This window comes from Miniopterus natalensis, chromosome 5 (assembly GCF_054644295.1).
Source record: "Miniopterus natalensis isolate mMinNat1 chromosome 5, mMinNat1.hap1, whole genome shotgun sequence".
NCBI lineage: Eukaryota > Metazoa > Chordata > Mammalia > Chiroptera > Miniopteridae > Miniopterus > Miniopterus natalensis.
In genome coordinates, this window is record NC_142085.1 from 84,740,356 (window position 1) to 84,756,793 (window position 16,438).

At 46.7% G+C, this 16,438-nt stretch overlaps 1 protein-coding gene across 1 annotated transcript in view; it reads right to left on the bottom strand.

Moving 5' to 3' along the window:
- Positions 1–6,693: 6,693 nt before the first annotated feature.
- CNKSR3 (CNKSR family member 3) overlaps positions 6,694–16,438 on the bottom strand; it is a 70,722-nt gene continuing 60,977 nt past the window's right edge. Inside the window, exons 9-13 of the mRNA XM_016200670.2 lie at positions 16,254–16,400; positions 13,526–13,647; positions 10,822–11,030; positions 10,227–10,316; positions 6,694–7,985 (exon numbers count right to left, since the gene is read on the bottom strand). Coding sequence (XP_016056156.1) covers positions 7,690–7,985; positions 10,227–10,316; positions 10,822–11,030; positions 13,526–13,647; positions 16,254–16,400 — 864 coding nt within the window. The 3' untranslated portion in view covers positions 6,694–7,689. The remainder of the gene's footprint in view (positions 7,986–10,226; positions 10,317–10,821; positions 11,031–13,525; positions 13,648–16,253; positions 16,401–16,438) is intronic.

The following is a 16,438-nucleotide window of genomic DNA, read 5'->3' on the forward strand; positions in this document are numbered from 1 at the left end:
AGGGGAGCTCAGTGTAGCCGTGAGCAAAGGACATTGTTTTAAAACCAGGCTCTCGAGTCTCTGACGGTATCAGCTGGTTGTCTCTGAAACACAGCAACAATATTCTCAGTGGTTCCATCACTCACCCCCTTGGGATGAAGGTTCTCAGCAATATTTCACTATCCAGTCAACAGCCTCAGTATTTATACCCTTGGTTTTCTCAGGTCCAGATTCCTCTCCTTCAACCAAACATCACACAACTGGAAGGGCCCTCGGTCTTGTCTAAATTCACAGGCGCTTTCTAGTGCCCCTCCTCTCCACTACTACTTTTTCTATGTCTAATTTGAAACTGCCCTTGTAAGTCCTAAATGAATCCTCTGTAGACTCCTGAAAGTGCTTACATTCTCAGCAGTTACTGTAATCCTGTAACCAGAGAAGCTGTTGTTGAGGGCCAAGGTTTATTCTTCCTATAAATAGGGTTGAGTTCTGACACCTGGGACAATGTTTTCTTTAGAATGAGAGCCAATGTAATGAAATTCTATATGTAGTAGTCTGGGGGAAAAAACACCCAAATATAAAATCTTTTTTCACAGAAAACTTTAATACTTTTTTCTAATTTTTTCTGCCTGCTCGGTCATTAATTTTACCATCTAGTTACTTTAATAATATTTGCTCTACCTACCATGTGAGCTACAAAGAAAGACTTTAGAAAGGCTCCTAATCCAAGCTGGAGAGGCAAACATCTAACTAGCAGGATGAGTGGATGCCATAGAAAAACAGGAGAGACCAATGGATTCTGTCTAGAGCAGAATTAAGGAGAGCCTCATAGGGATGACCTTGGGAGTCACCTCGGAGATGGGACAAAGAAGGATGAGCCCGTCCTCAGGACTTAAAAATACAGAACTAAGTGCCAAGGAAGGGGTGTAAGGAAGAGCATTAGCTAAAATTATCTAGTTGTGTGTCAGTTGAAACTAGCATACAAACCAAATCTTGCACCCAGGCATTTGTATTTTATATCATCTAAAGATTATAATTCAATTATTATCATCAAGTAGAATGCACTCTACGCGGGCTTCAGCTGACTGACTTCACTGAGGAGAAACCTGAATGGGTGGCACCTCCAAGTAACAGTCCCCTAAACAAGATTAGAGTGAATGTTCTTCACTTATTTAAATGCCCTAAGAGTAAAAGAAGAACCAAACTGGGAGGCCTTGGTTTAATTATTTTCTTCTCCAAAAACTGGGTTCTAGATTTTGTTGTTAGCTTTGCTATTTGTGTGTGTGTGTTGCTGTTGTTGTTTTAATTGCTTACCTGATTTGAATGCCCACGGCTACCCTTGTCTATCATTGGCATTGCTGTGAACACAAGTAATAGAAAATGTCAGTTCAGTCAATCCACCATGATTGTCTTCCCTTTTTCCTAGGAATTGAACAGATTATGTTCTAGGAAATAAACAGATGAGAAAAACCAAATGTGGGGGTATCATTCGGTGTTCAGGGAGTGAAGGTGAGATCCGGGTAGGGAGACAATTAGCACAAAATGCAACTGTGAGGCCAGACAAAACAGATTTGAGTTCTGTCAGAAAGAAGGAAGAGAAAAATCTGATCCCCTTGCATCTGCGACCTGCTAGGTTGAACGGCAGGGACTGTGGATTGGGTACGCTTGTATCTCAGCTGAATACGCACGCATTCCTGCGGGTCCGCTCAGGAGGGAGACGAACACGAGCCCAGCAGGGAAGAGGCTGGGAAATTCACCTTAAAAAGTGCAGCCTCAGCTCTACCCGATTCCCGTGGCACAAACAGCAACTCATGGGCAATCAGGACCCGACTCTGCCCGGCCGGCGTGGCTCAGCGGTTGAGCATCGACCTAGGATCCAGGAGACAGGTTTGATTCCTGGTCAGGGCACATGCCCAGGCTTTGGGCTCGGTCGCCAGTAGGGGGTGTGCAGGAGGCAGCCGATCAATGCCTCTCTCATCATTGATGTTTCTCTCTCTCTCCCTCTCCCTTCCTCTCTCTGAAATCAATAAAAAACATATTAAAAAAGCCTTTCCAGAAACAACACTCATGACTACTGCATCTGTGTTAGGTAGGCATCTGTGGGTCTGTGTGCTCACGGCCTGGCTGATATACTACACGTGCCCAGATGGTTGAAAGTCAGGCACAACTCGATAAACCAGATGAAAGCTGAGCCAAACAACCATTTTCCAGTTCCCTTTGTCCCTCCCATAGCTTCTCTACCTGTTTCTCTCTGAACCCACCAAAACTTTCATTGGGGGAGGCATCTCCAAGGACAGTCTTGTTCAGCTTCCATGAAGGCAACACAATCCATTCATTTTATTTTTATGTGAGAGTTCTTTTTCATGAGAATTTCAAAAATACGTACCATTCTACATGATTCCTTTTTTCTGGCCATATGAAACACAGAGGTAAGTTTGGGGGTACCACTTCAAGTTGGGGATGGGAGGCCAAAGTCATTCAGCCACTTAGAAGACGGGGAAAATGGACAGATTCCCTTCGTTTTCAGACATAATTTTGTTGAAGAAAGTTGGGGAGATTAAAGAGATAAAATAGGCTAATGATAAATCAAGCCAATGTTAAAATAATATTCTATTATATTCTGATTGAGTCCAATCATAGACTTTTTTCATTTCTTGAGTTCTGACTCAGCCAAACCTTCTGAGATTTATACCACCAAAATCCACACTTCAGGCCACAGACTACATAGCAGCCTCCTGACAGCATGGCACTGGCACTGTTTTGCTGATTAGGGACAAAGAAAGAGCAATTCCCTGTTGACCAGATCTGAATGGCTTATTTATTAGCAGTAGAGAGGCATAAACACTGCATCTAGAGTATTCCAACAAGAGTCAAGATCTTTAAGTGCTGGGTGCTCAACTACACAAAAGGCCGCACAAACATTAGCTCCTTCAATCCTATAAGCCTGTGAAGTAGATGCTATTATTATGCCCATTTCATAGATAACTGGGGGCAGAGATAAGTAACCAGCTGCAAGTCTCAGAGTTTGTAAGGGGTAAAATGGGACAGCTGGATTATCTGACTTCAAAAGCTGAGCCACCAACTGCATCTAACTACTTGAAGACCAACTTCCAAAAATCAAAGACTTCTAAATTAGTACTAATTCCTGAAATCCATCCACTCTTATCCTGGCCTGGCCTCGGCTACAATGACAGAGAGGTGTATTTATAAGAAAACAGAACCCAACCCTACAGAAGTGAAAGGACTTCTTACTTCAAAGACAATATTATAACCTTACATTCAACTTCATTTTTAAAGCTCTTTCATGTTTAAGATTCATCAAAATGTTTAGACCGCGATCTGTCAAAATGGTGAAGGAATATCATAAAATCCAGTCTTTGTCACCCTGAAAGTAAAGTTACATTATAAGTCCCTGTTAATGGGTCAAGCCAGTGGAAAAACAAGGGGAAATTATGTTTCCCCCTATGGTTTCTCTCTTTTAGCCCCTGCAGAAACATTTGCTCCAGGATGGAGGAGATAAAATGGTGAGATTATTCATATCCTTGGCTACCAGGATTTCAGGAAGGCTATATCCCTTCTTCTTAAAATACCTCTGAGGTTTATATCTTCATCATCCCCTACAGCTTCAGTCTCACAGCTTTTCAGAGAAATGAGCAGCTCAGTAAAGGAGAGTGTGTATGATACTTGGCTGTGGGCCTCACAGGAGCCCTCGGGCTGCAAACTCTCTTCCTTGGAGCAGAGACGCCAGAGTGGTTGGTGGGCACCCAGAGAATGTAGGATTAAGACCCACCTTCTGCAGTTGTCGCCTCACACACTGTAATCCCTGAGGTCTGTTGCAAATTGGCAGCATGCATAAACAGTTAATCAGCTCAGAAAGTGAGCTTCTTAAACACTGCCATGCAATGTGAGAATATGCCGAGGGATGATCGGGTTACTACCAGGATCCAGTTCCTAACAACCCAACACCACATGCGTGTCTATGTAAGGGGAGCAGAGTAGGTGCCCCAAAGCTTCTGAAAGACTGTATGACAGCCTCCGGGACAAGTGACATTATTTTGATTATTGACAAAATCTTCTCTCTCCTCTTTCCAAATCAGTATGACGTAGGCCATATTGCAGAAGGAATTTTATAGTAAGAAGAAATTCTCTTCTACACACACACAGACATACACACACACACGCAGAGTTTGGTTCAGACCTCACATCCCTAAAACTAGAGAAACACATGGCACTACGGCAAATCTGAATTCGATGTAATCTCTCTCCTTATGTTGAACCTCGCTTTTGTCAAAATGTTGACAAACCAGCACACTCCAGCAATAATGCTAACCAAAAATAAAGGCCCTAAGACAAAACCTAGCAGTTAAGAAACTTCCAGAAAATAAGGTGAATTTTATGATAAAATTAATAAATAAAAAAATAGAATAGACTGAGGAGGTTAGAAACAGGAAAAGCAAATATAATCATGCATTTACATATTAAAATAATTATTTCATTATCAAGTATTTACATATGCTTATATACAGTGTCCCAAAAAATATATACACACTTTAACAGCTGATTCTATTACATTTTGAAAATGAAATGTGTTTTTATAAACACTGCCTTTATAATTATTCAAAGCATGTATATGGTTTTTTGGGGACACCCTGTATTTAAGTTAGGACATTAAATTGCTGTGTGTGTATAAAGACCAGTTAAATTGCCTGTTAATTTCATTTTGGAATAGTAAATGGGGTGAAGCGTTTATGTGCAAAGGCAGCTTTTATCACCCTTGGTTTCTTAATGATCAGTGATGTTATAAAAATATTTATAAGACGAGGTGTGCACTGAATTTGTTCTGGCAGTATTTTTAAAAATCTCTATGTTAAAGTATCAAGTGCATCTAAAACATTTCCCTTGGCCTGGAAGCAATCAAAGTACTAAAGTAAAATTTAGTCAGTTATTAGTATGTATTGTAATCTCTGTGGTAACCACTAAAAGAAGAGTTTAAAAAATGTATAACGCCGGGCCGGGCATGGCTCAGCGGTTGAGCGTCGACCTAGGACCCAGGCGATCGGGGTTCGATTGCCGGTCAGGGCACATGCCCGGGTTGTGGGCTCGATCCCCAGTCGGGGGCGTGCAGGAGGCAGCCGATCAAGGACTCTCTCATCACTGATGTTTCTCTCTCTCCCTCTCCCTTCCTCTCTCTGAAATCAATAAAGATATATTTTTAAAAATAAATAAAAAATGTATAACAACAGGCTAGTACACCAGGAAAATAGAATGATAAATATATTTACCTGTAATCCATGGAGGCAGAAAGCACATTTGTGGTCACCAGGGACAACTGTAGGAGGAGGCGGCGAACACCCACCTAACGGCAGGGGGTTTCCTTTGGGGCGATGAGGTCTTGAACTAGACAGAGGTGATGTCTGCACAACACAGTGAGTGCACCAAATGCCACGGGGTTGTTCACTTTAAAATGGTTCACTTTATGTTATATGACTCACTTTAATCAAAACTTTAAAATACGCCTCCCCCCTACAAAAAAATAAAGTACACGTCACAAAGGATCATTCTGCATCTTCATATGTTAACACCTGTCCACCACGAAACCCGGGTTTATCACTGAGGTAAGCAGTTTCCCTTAGTTCCTGAGAAGTCAAAGTTAAACTGTTTCTATAGCTTCACAGTATAAAAATATATACAAACTTTTTTAAAACTCTCTTAAACACAATTCAGGAGAAAACCCCAAATTTTTAAAAAATGCACCTGCGGAGACTGGCCGAAGGTAGAGAACCCAGAAACCCCTCTGGCCTTCCCTTGGGACTCCAGGGGCCAGTCTGAAAAGCACTGGCTACAGGTGTCTAAGTTGGGCACCGCCTCTAGTTAAGACCGACTTCTGCAAATTCTCGAGAACAGTCACCAGTGGCACTTTCTCCACAGCAAAGGGGCTCATCTGCAGCTCAGGCCTCCAGAGCCATTTTACTCACTCCTGAGCCCAACTGCAGCGCTGAGTCCGCCCCTAAATCCAGGCAGCGGGAGGAAGCGTTGCCTCCCCACTTCTGGGCATGAGGCCAGCTCACGCTAACAGTAAAATGGACAAGGCTGGGGCTCCCCCTTTCCCACAGCCCCCTCCTAGTCACCAGGGCCCAATCCAGAGCTCCCCGCCCCCACGCCTGGCCCTCACACTGTGCTGTTCAAATGCCAGCGGGTCACACGCCCAGCCTCTTCCACCCTTGGTTTGCCAGGTCCTTTCCATCCCCCCAGGAACCCCCGTCTTCTGGCTGCAGCTGCCTCAGAGTGACAGGCCAGGGCGGCCTGAATTCAATCACACCGACAGGTGACAGGTGCGGGGTGCTCGCCCCTCGCCCCAGCACAGCCCTCCGGAAGGGAAGGTGTTTGCTAAGGCCAGGACACCTGTGACACCTGTCCACTGCCTTCCACGACGTTCCGCGGAGGAACCATTTGGGGGGGTTTCTGAGGAGGGGATACCAGCTCAGCCTACAAATGTGCCCCAGAAAGCTCCCCAAATGGAACTGGAATGTTCCTTTACACACGCTTCTCAACGCCCCCATTGCTAATCCATAAAGTCCCAAGGGTTTCTTTTCTTTTTGGACAGTAGCGGCCACGGTGGCCACGGCCTGGTGGGCGCTTGTAAACCTGAAAGCTCCGTGAACTCTTCTCTGTTCGCTTTGTGTGCGGCGCAAAACAAAGACTTCAGCCACACGGGACTAAGAATAAGAAAAATATACAACTATATTTAAAACACTTAAATTAACAAGATAGCACTTTTCCATTCTAACAAAATATCATACATTCAGTTTAAACAGGAGTTAATACCCAGACGCACTTTTCCAAAATGCCTGATGCTACTTGAAAATCTGTGACCGTGAGACTTCCCGAGATATTTCTAATTAGCAAAACGTGTAATATTGAAGAACCGTCCGTCTATCTGGCAGACAGAACCGAACAGGTCAAAATGCCAACTGCCGTCTCTTTCACAAACCTAAGTCCCGCTGCCTCCTTTCTCTGAGTGCTACTTCGGCTGTCAGCCAACCCTCAGCGCCTTTTCCCCAGGACAGTGACACATAAGCAAGGGCGCCCTCCGAGCCGAAAGCCGCTTGGCGGGTGCTAAGCCCTACCCGACGTGCTTCTGCATCAACCCACCTGAACCGAGGCTGCTGGGAAAGGGGACCACCCAAGAGAACCGGCTGCACTGGGACCCCTGCGCTGGGCACACTCCCCAAACGCGTTCTTTCCCAGTCAAAGCCGCTACACTTACAGATGTGATACGCAGCTGGAAAAGGCAAGCCCACAATGTTTTCTCCTCTGGCTGTTTCAGGTGAAGAAGTTGGACCACAAACCAACCCATCTGTGCGACAATGGCCACCGATTTCATCCCGCCCCCAAAATGAGCAACACCCAGGTCCTCCGCCTGCCCCTAACGTTCCCGGCGGAGGCTGCGGCCTGCAGTGTCTCCGTGGAAGCAAGAGAAGCAGGCTCTACCCATCTCTTCCTTCTGCCTCCGCAAGCCAGCGCCTGAACCCTCTGGATTTCTCCCACCCACTTACTTCAACATTCCAAGAGGGGCGGCAGACAACTTTCCCAAAAATAAAATAATGAACTTGCAAAAGGTGTCTACATAATACTGTGCAAGAAAGTCAGAACGGGTCGTCCGCTGAGGAAGGAAGGCACTTGGGAGCAGTGGGGAGTCGGGGAGGGCAGGGCTCAGTGAGTCAACAGTTTCAGGCGCGTGAACCAGCTGACCAGCAGGGAGGGCTCTGCAGACGAGGACTTGGCCCCGGAGGACACTTTCTTTTTGGTCCCTTCCTCCTGGAACGGGATGGTGGCACTGCTATGGAGATCTCCACTGAGGTAGCACCTGCTGCCTCGGATGTAGTCTGCGCCTCGGACCAGCTGCCGCTCCGTGGTGGGCCTGGAGAACCGGTACGGGGGAGAGGCGCTTTCTTCGATGATCGGGGGGATCCGTTCATTACTGAAATACCGGCAAAGGACGTCCTCGCCTGTTTTCAGACAAAGACAAATCCATTAAAATAACCGCCCACCGCGCCACCCTGTGAAGTGGGCCCAAAGCCTGCTTACACTTCTGAGGCCCTCTGAGAGTGGGCAGAGCAGAGACAGAGAACCTGCCAGTGAAACAATTTTCATAATTTCACTTGAGACCAAAAACCAAAGAGAAAGCTGTATAATCCCATCACTCCTTCCACAATGCCTGCAGCAGGCAGCACCTGCTTCTAGAACATGGTTCTTACCCTGGAGCACCCTAAGGGGCATTCAGAAAGGTGGGGGTGCCTTTGGTTGTCACCCTGAATGAAGGGCAGGCACTATTCATCTTTAATGGAAGGGGTCCAAAACTTTTAATGCTCTACAATGATCGGGACATTTCTGAGCAAGGAAGACTGATCCCCACCCTAGATGCCACTAGAGCCCTGGGATTGGTGACGGATATTTATGAAACTGAATAGAAACCTACAATGCAGGGCACTTTGGCATTCTTTTGACCATAAAATTCCACTCCTAAAATATGCAAAGATGTATGTACAAGGTGCTTAGTGAAGCATTATTTATGACTGGGGGTGGAGATAAAAACAGAAATAACCTAAATGTCCAACTATGACTTGAATAGTAGGTGTTACAACCGTAAGATGGATTACTAATGCATCTATTAAAAAATGTTCTAGATAATATTCCGTGTACATAGTATTAGTGAACACCTATTTCTTCCATTCTGCACATTTTTCTAAGTGTATAATTACAGATATGAAAACAACTGGAAGATACACAAAATGTGAGGCTGGGGAGGAGACTACAGCTGAGTTTTATTTTCTCGTACCTTCTAGATGTTCTTTGAGTACTTGTTTTGCTTTTGTAGTCAAAGGGGAAAAGTTACTTTTAAAAAGTCCTCATTGTCAAAAAGCCACATATTATATGAGTCAATTAATATGAACTGTCCAGAACAAGCAAATCCATAGAGACAGAAAGTAGATTAACAGTTGGCTGAGGGAGGAAGGAATGAGGGGTGACTGTTTACAGGCCTCAGGGTTCTTTTGAGATGATAAAATATTCTAGAATTAGACAGTGGTGATGGACACACAATTCTATGACTATACTAAGAAGCACTCAATTGTACACTTTCACATGGTGAGCTCTATGTAAAGGTGAGTTACGTCTCAATAAAGTTGTGTTGTTGTTTTAAGTGCCCATTGTGCAGACACCTTTCATTCGAACACGATCATGCAAGAAAAATGTGGGAGAGGGGAGGGGAGTAGTCAAGTATGTTTCCGTTTACTGATTTCACACTCCCTGCCACAGCCCTCACCCCATCTCTCAGTATGTAAAGGAAATAAAAGGCTGAATCAGAGCTGAAAAAGCTACAGAAAACGGCAACAAAGATGGTGAATTTCTAAATCTAAACAAAGGACAGCCTGCCACCTGCTGACTGCTCCACAGATTTTCACACGTCAGCTAGAAGCGCCTTGGACTTTAGACAGGTGTCTTCTCCCTTTTCCACATTAGCATAATCCAGGTGATATGGGTACTTGGGTGAGAAACTTTACCAAGACCCAGGGAGATGCCCGGGGTTGATTACTTTGAAAGTGGGGCCTCCAGAATGTTTTTCTTCTTCCCTTTACTATAAAGCCTGCTGGACTTGAACCTGTCTCCTGCGTTGCTCTTTAGCACTGCAAAAGCAATGTTATAATGTCCTACCAGTGCTGATATATCAAATATAAACTGGCAGAAAATAAGAATATGTATAAACATTTCCCTCAAGACTAGTGCAATAACCAGTAACCAATTCCAGGGTGAATGGAAAACAAATTTATTTTCTAACACAAATTTAGTAATTCCTCTCTAACAGAAGGAGGATTTGGGAGGGGAAAATCCATGTTTGTTCACAAAAAATCAAACAGGCTCCAATAAAGACAGTCAAAAATTTAGGATGGGATTACCTAATGAGTAACTTATTTCGACTTGTTTAGAAACCCAGCCATTAATGTCTACAGCCTTTTCAAAGCACACTCTGCTAACAGTAGATTTACAATCACTAACAGGACTGCATAATTCTGCCATTCTAGAATTAAGTAGGATTTGAGATGCTCAGCATTCCTGACTTTATAGATGGGAGGATTCGGCTCAGAAAGGCCAAGTCCTCCATCCAGTTATCCTAATACATTTAGGAACAGGGCTGAAACCTGGGCCTGGGTCTTTCAGTTCCTTATTTGATGTGATTTGCTTAAAGTTACCTTTCTTCCCATGACTTCGAGGTCTGGCAAAAGGGTCCACGATCCCCATCCAGCTCCCATCCGCAGGCATGGACAAAGGCCGGGGCTTGCCTTCAGGGGGAGTGGGGGGAGAAGAAAGATGACAGTGGATGACTTTTTGGCTCAGAGAATCCTTCCCTTTATTTGAAACTTAGACCCTACCCCACTCCCACCATGTCACACTCACTTAAGCAGAAGCAGCAACATAGTTTAAAATAAGGAAAGGATTTTAAAGCATCGCATTTCCGTAGCAAGCCATCAAGACAGGGGCGAGCTGAACTTGAGTCCCTGGGTATACAGAGAAAAGCAACTCGAAGCTAAAACCCAGGCCCGGAAAGTTAAAACTGGAACATGATCTCACCCGCCGGGCTCTCATGCCAGGCGCAGCAATGACTCAACAAGGCCTCGCTTTAGAGGGATGAATAAAGGTCTCATACTTAGAATTTCATTGAGGTTTATGTTTTCCTCGGATCACCCTCAGAGCCTGCCAAATCCATCCAACGGTTCCAAATAAGGACGGGGGTGGGGAAGAAAAGGGCAGCACAGGGCGGGAGGAAACCAACACCGGGGGACGCACCATACGACGGCGTTTTCTGCCGCATCTTCGCGGGCAGGATGCTGGTTTCCACGGGGTGCCCCGGCAACTGGTCGGGGTCGGTAATGGTGAACCTCCGCCTTCTGCTCTCCTGGTCCAGGAAGGAATTCGGGGACTCGGAGCCCTTGGGACCAGGCGCTGGCCGCTTACACTTGCTGAGTCCTCCGTAAACAAAACTCCCCTTCTCGTCCCTGGAAGACAGCGGCGGTAACGAAGGCCCTGCCCCGCAGACAGCGGCGGTAACGAAGGCCCTGCCCCGCAGACAGCGGCGGTAACGAAGGCCCTGCCCCGCAGACAGCGGCGGTAACGAAGGCCCTGCCCCGCAGAACTCAGGAGGCGCATACAGAAACGTCAAGCACCTTTCCACTGGGGGAAAGCACCACTTTTCACCCCAGTTGCACCTCAGATACATAGAGATCCTATTAAATAAGGGTAAATACCATGGTCCTACGAGTTAAATAGGGAAAATAATTTTTTTTTTCATATGTATTCAAATGGTGCACATATACCTTTGAAAAGACAGCTCTGGTTTCCCTGTACATCTGTCCCATTGCTGAATCGCCTACTTACTACAGGAATCTCAAGTTCAGGTGGGATCTGTTGGGCCATTTTTCTCATGCCCAGAGTAGTGTCTTTTCCAAGATCCAGGAAAAAAAGACACTTGATGTGCAATGGAGCTGTTAGATTTGAAAATTATGTCTAAAAATACAAAGGGCCCTTTATAGTCCCCAGTGGAAAGCATTTATTTTCTGAACTAAGTACAGAAACAGGCAAAAGTTGGATCTTTGATTGCAACTTAATTCTTTCTAAATGTCAGCTTATGCTAAAATTTAAAATTAATTTGAATAAGTCCAAGTTACCAGTTGGTTACATTTTTTTTTTTGTTCGTTTGTTTGTTTTCTGCATTTAGTAAATTCCATTAGGTGATCCCTGTAAAAACTACCAGACAAAATACAGAATAGACTGAGTCCAAAACAATCCGAAGGTCAGCCCTGCCTGTGTGGCGTTCCCAGCGAGCCGGCAGCCTGTGCGCCCCTTCCCCCATGAGCCTGTCTCTTTCTACACTTTTCAACCTGGCACATAACCTTCCCCTTCACTAAGCTTTCCTGCCTCACCATTCGTTCTCTGTAACCATTTGCATTGCTCAGTCCTCAGAAAATATCACACATGCACCCCCACACACATACCCCCCATTAATGAAGGATGGTCACCCGACTCTGGTCTGCGACTCTAAGGAAGAGTCCTGTCTACCAGCCAGACGCCCTGATCACCTAAGGTGAATGCTCTACGTGCTGTAGTAAGTTCTGGGCAAACCAAGACTCAAGAGGAAAATGGCATTAATTCTTCTCTGTGCCAGAAGAACTACAATAGAAGCAAATAGTTTGGCTTACAACAGAACAAGTGAATGAAAAACTCCAATATAAAGTTAAGCATCACTCTAAGTTCAGCCTGAACTTTGTCTGATGAAATATTATACCATAATGAGTATTTCTCAACTTATTCTTGAACAGCTGACTAAGACATTGGCCATTGTCTGGGGGCAAAAAGCACATCTGTTTTGTGTAACGTGGTAACCCAGGCCTGACACTAATTAAATGTATATTGAATGAATGAGCCAGATCCTCTAGTTTCACCAACATATGTAAATATGTAAGTTGATACAAATAAGCCTATATTTCGTACCTAAATCATCCCCTATATAACATCAAGTATGGCCATTCTCATTATACCATATACATTTAAGATAACCATCATAAAGCAATGTTTGAGAATTTATAATAGACACACACATGCACACACAAGCGCTGCAAATACAGTTCACCCACACCCACACCCACACTCTTTACGTGCTACGAAGAACATCTCTCTCCTAGCAAAATAAAGCTGTAACTTAAGTTAATGTCCCAGAAATATTTATTATCTTCCTCCCCAGAGATGAATTTACCATGCAGTTCATGAAACTTCAGCTTTGGGGACCTCCAAACAGCCCCTTCCAATGTTCAGGCTGGAGCCAGAGCATTCCCAAGAACTCGTGCTTTCATGAAGAGCCCCTTCCCCACCCAGCTATAGAGGCGCAAGGCCTGTGCAACCTGGATCTGTGCCTCCATTTCCCCCTGAAGGATCCCAGTTCTCTCTCCTCAGTTTTACTGAAATATAACTGACATAACATTATATTAGTTTAAGGTGTAGAACCTAATGATTTCGGACAGGTAGGTAGATGATAGAAAGAAATGCTCAAATAAGTTCAAATAAGAAATGCACAGTAAGTTCAAATGACATCCATTACCTCACATAGTTACAAGTTCATTTTTTCTTGTGATGAGAGTTCTGAAGATCTCCTCTCTCAGCAACTTGCATACACAAGAGATCAGGTGCCTCCTGTGTATGTGCCCAGACCAGGGATCCAACCCGCCACCTAGGCATGTGCCCTGACCGGGAATCGGACCCACCCTGTTTGGGTGCAGGGGACGACTCTCCAACCAACTGAGCCACCCAGCGGGGCAGGCCTTGTCTTACAGCTGGAAATCTGCACCCCGAATCACCCTCTTTAACAGCAATTTTAAGACCCCCAACCCTGTCACGCTGGAATCCCGCAGCTTCTGCTCTGCGGATCCCCGGGGTCCTCCCGCCACCACTTAGAAGCTCCGGGACCAGGCGGCGCGCAGGCCAAGCGCCGGGGACCTACCGGGGGGAGTAGGGCACGGCGGGCGGCGGGGGGATGTAAAGCTCCAGGATGGCCGGCTTCTCCTTCTGCGAGGTGTCCATGGTGCTGCCAGGGGACTGGGACGTGGTGGGCGGAGGCGAGGTCTGAAACAGGAGCAAGGGCGACAGGGTGGAGGGACCCTCGGGGACTGTTCCTGGGGCTCGTGCCCCTCCCCAGAGCCAGCGCCACCCCCTGGCCAACAGGCGGCCAGGTGGGGGCGCGGTTCCACTGTCGGCCGCGTCCCGCGTGTTCCTCTTGCGGACGCTCAGGGTTACCTGTGGCTGCGGGAGGCTACACGCTGCGTGAGAAACAGGCTCGGGGGCCGGGGCTGGCTTAAGACTCTAGCGCTGAGCGAGTCACTGCAACACCCGTGCCTCGGTCTCCTCCTCTGAAGCACAGCCACACGACAGTGCGCAGGGCGTACGGCGCAGGTGGCAGTGAGGATTAAACCAGTCCGTGAACGCAAATCTCCAGCGATCGCCATCAGCACCAGGAGTGTGGGCTCCGACCGGCGACGAGCTGGGTGCCAACCAGGCTATGCAGCAGCCCCCCTTACCCACGGGGATACCGTTCCAAGACCCCCTGCGGGTGTCTGAAACCTAGGATAAACCTACATATACTAGGTTTTTTTCCTACACATACCTACCTATGATGAAGTTTAGTTTCTAAATCAGGCACCGTAATAGATTAATAATATGTAATAATAAACTAGAACAATTATAACAATACAATTGCTTATTCCTGCAGTTTTCCGCTTAATCTTTTCAGACCATGATTGAACACAGGTAACTGAAACCTTGGGTAAGGGGGCACTAGCTGCATCTGTCTGGGTAAATCATTGAACTTTTCTATTATCTAAAACTAGAAGTAAGTGGGGACAAGAACAGAACCAACACAGGGTAGCTATGAGAATTAAGTGAGAGAATCCATGTAAGGGGCTTAGCACTCTGCTTGTCACATGGTAGGCGCCCAACCTTATGCTGTTTAGTGTTACATACATATTTTGCTTTTGGCCCAAGGGGAGGGGTGAAAATGTCTCTGGAGCCCTCATCTCTCAGGGTTTAGATTCTGCCGAACACGTGGCACCTAATCTGTAAAACTGCCTGATTTCGACAGCGGTTCTCTCCCTGGATCAAAAGCAAAATAGGGTGTCTCACCCCTCGCCCTCACCTCTCCCCCCACACCCCACAGTTAGTGGAACTTGGCATGAAGGCACACAAAGCCGGAGAAGAGGGCAGTGCACCTGTCTTAAGTGGATCTCCCGAGGTCGAGGGATGAACCCCAGCCTAAACTTAAGACACAATTTTCGCTTAGCTGCTGAACACATCCACTTGAACTTCCCTCTATCACTTCAGGCTCTGTGGTGCTCAGAAGACCCATCATCTCTGCTTTCCCAATGGCTCTTTCCACAGTCTAATTTCTGTCACTGATATCGCCACCCAGGTTCACAGTCACATTTCACGCCTGCCCTGCCAGTTTTCCTCACCCCTCACCCCAAAGCCTTTTCTAACATCAACACTAATAATGAGCGAGGAGGGAGGTTTAGAAAGATGAAGGACCTTGTCTCAGGTCCCACAGCTAACAAGGGGCAGAGCTGGGATTTGAACTCGAGGGGTTCAGCTCCGGAGCCCCTCTCCTGACCCCTACACTGTGCTGCTTTGTGTGTCTTCTTCCTAAGAGCCTCTCACCTTCATCTCTCACTAGAATCACCCGTCACCAGCCTTTCCCAGAACCACATCACGACCATCTAGACATACAACAGCTCCCACCTGGTGTTTCTGCTGTTAGATTGTGTCATGGGCTGGACTGTGTCCCCTTAAACTCCATGTGCTGAAGTCCTAACCCCCAGGACCACAGAATGTAGTTGTATTTGCAGACAAGGTCTTTAAGACATAATTAAGTTAAAATGAGCTCATGCACTTGGGGCCTAATCCAATATGACTGGTGTCTCTACAAGAAGAGAGTAGGACACAGACACATGGAGTAAAGGCCACGTGAAGACACAGGGAGAAGACGGCCATCTACAAGCCAAGGAGAGAGGCCTCAGGAAAAGCGAACCCTGCACACACTTTGATCTTGGACTTCTAGTCTGCTGAACTCAGGTTTAGTCCCCGAGTCTGTCGTCCTTTGTTAGGGCAACGCCAGCAAACCAATGCAGGTATTAAGCCCCTCTGCCAGCTAGCAAACCGGGCTGCCAGGAGTTGGTTGCTAGAAGCGCACGGCTGTTCCCTTCCCTGGAGAACCACCCTCGGCTGACAGCTCCTCCCCTGAGCACAGCTACAGGCGCCTGTGGCTCTGTGGTTACACCTGTACAACAGGCCAAGGCTAGACTGTCCCTGAGACACCACCTTGCTGGCTTCCTGGCTCCTTATCTGTCTCCCTCCCGCCCTAAGTTCCACCTGAAACACACGTCCTCAGAAATCAGTTTCACAAGAATCTGTCATACATTCTGCTTCTAGGAAGCCTTGCCTAGACACACCCATCCCCAGGGGCACTGTGGGTGTGTCTCAAGAATAGTGTTCATCTCCTCTGGGACATGCCCTCCCATCTGCCAAACTGCACCTAGCATTCCAGGCTCCAGAGTGCTCCCACCTCCACGGAAAGGGCGACTTCACCCACCCGGCCCACCCCCATCTCCCCTCCCTCAGAGCCCAGCATCTGTTCTGTGGGCCAAGCAGCTGGCAGGCAGTGGGACAGGCCAGACACCCACCTGCACGAGAGGCGGCCTCCACCGCAGGTTCTTCAGGGGCGCGGGAGTGAAGTTGAAAGAGCCCGTGGGGCGCTTCTTGAGCAGCAGCACCACTCCTGTGGGATTCTCTCTCAATTTTCTCACCAGGTTTTTCAGCTGCCATCCCACCTTCGAAGAAAGAAAATGCGGAGAAGGGACTTGCTCAT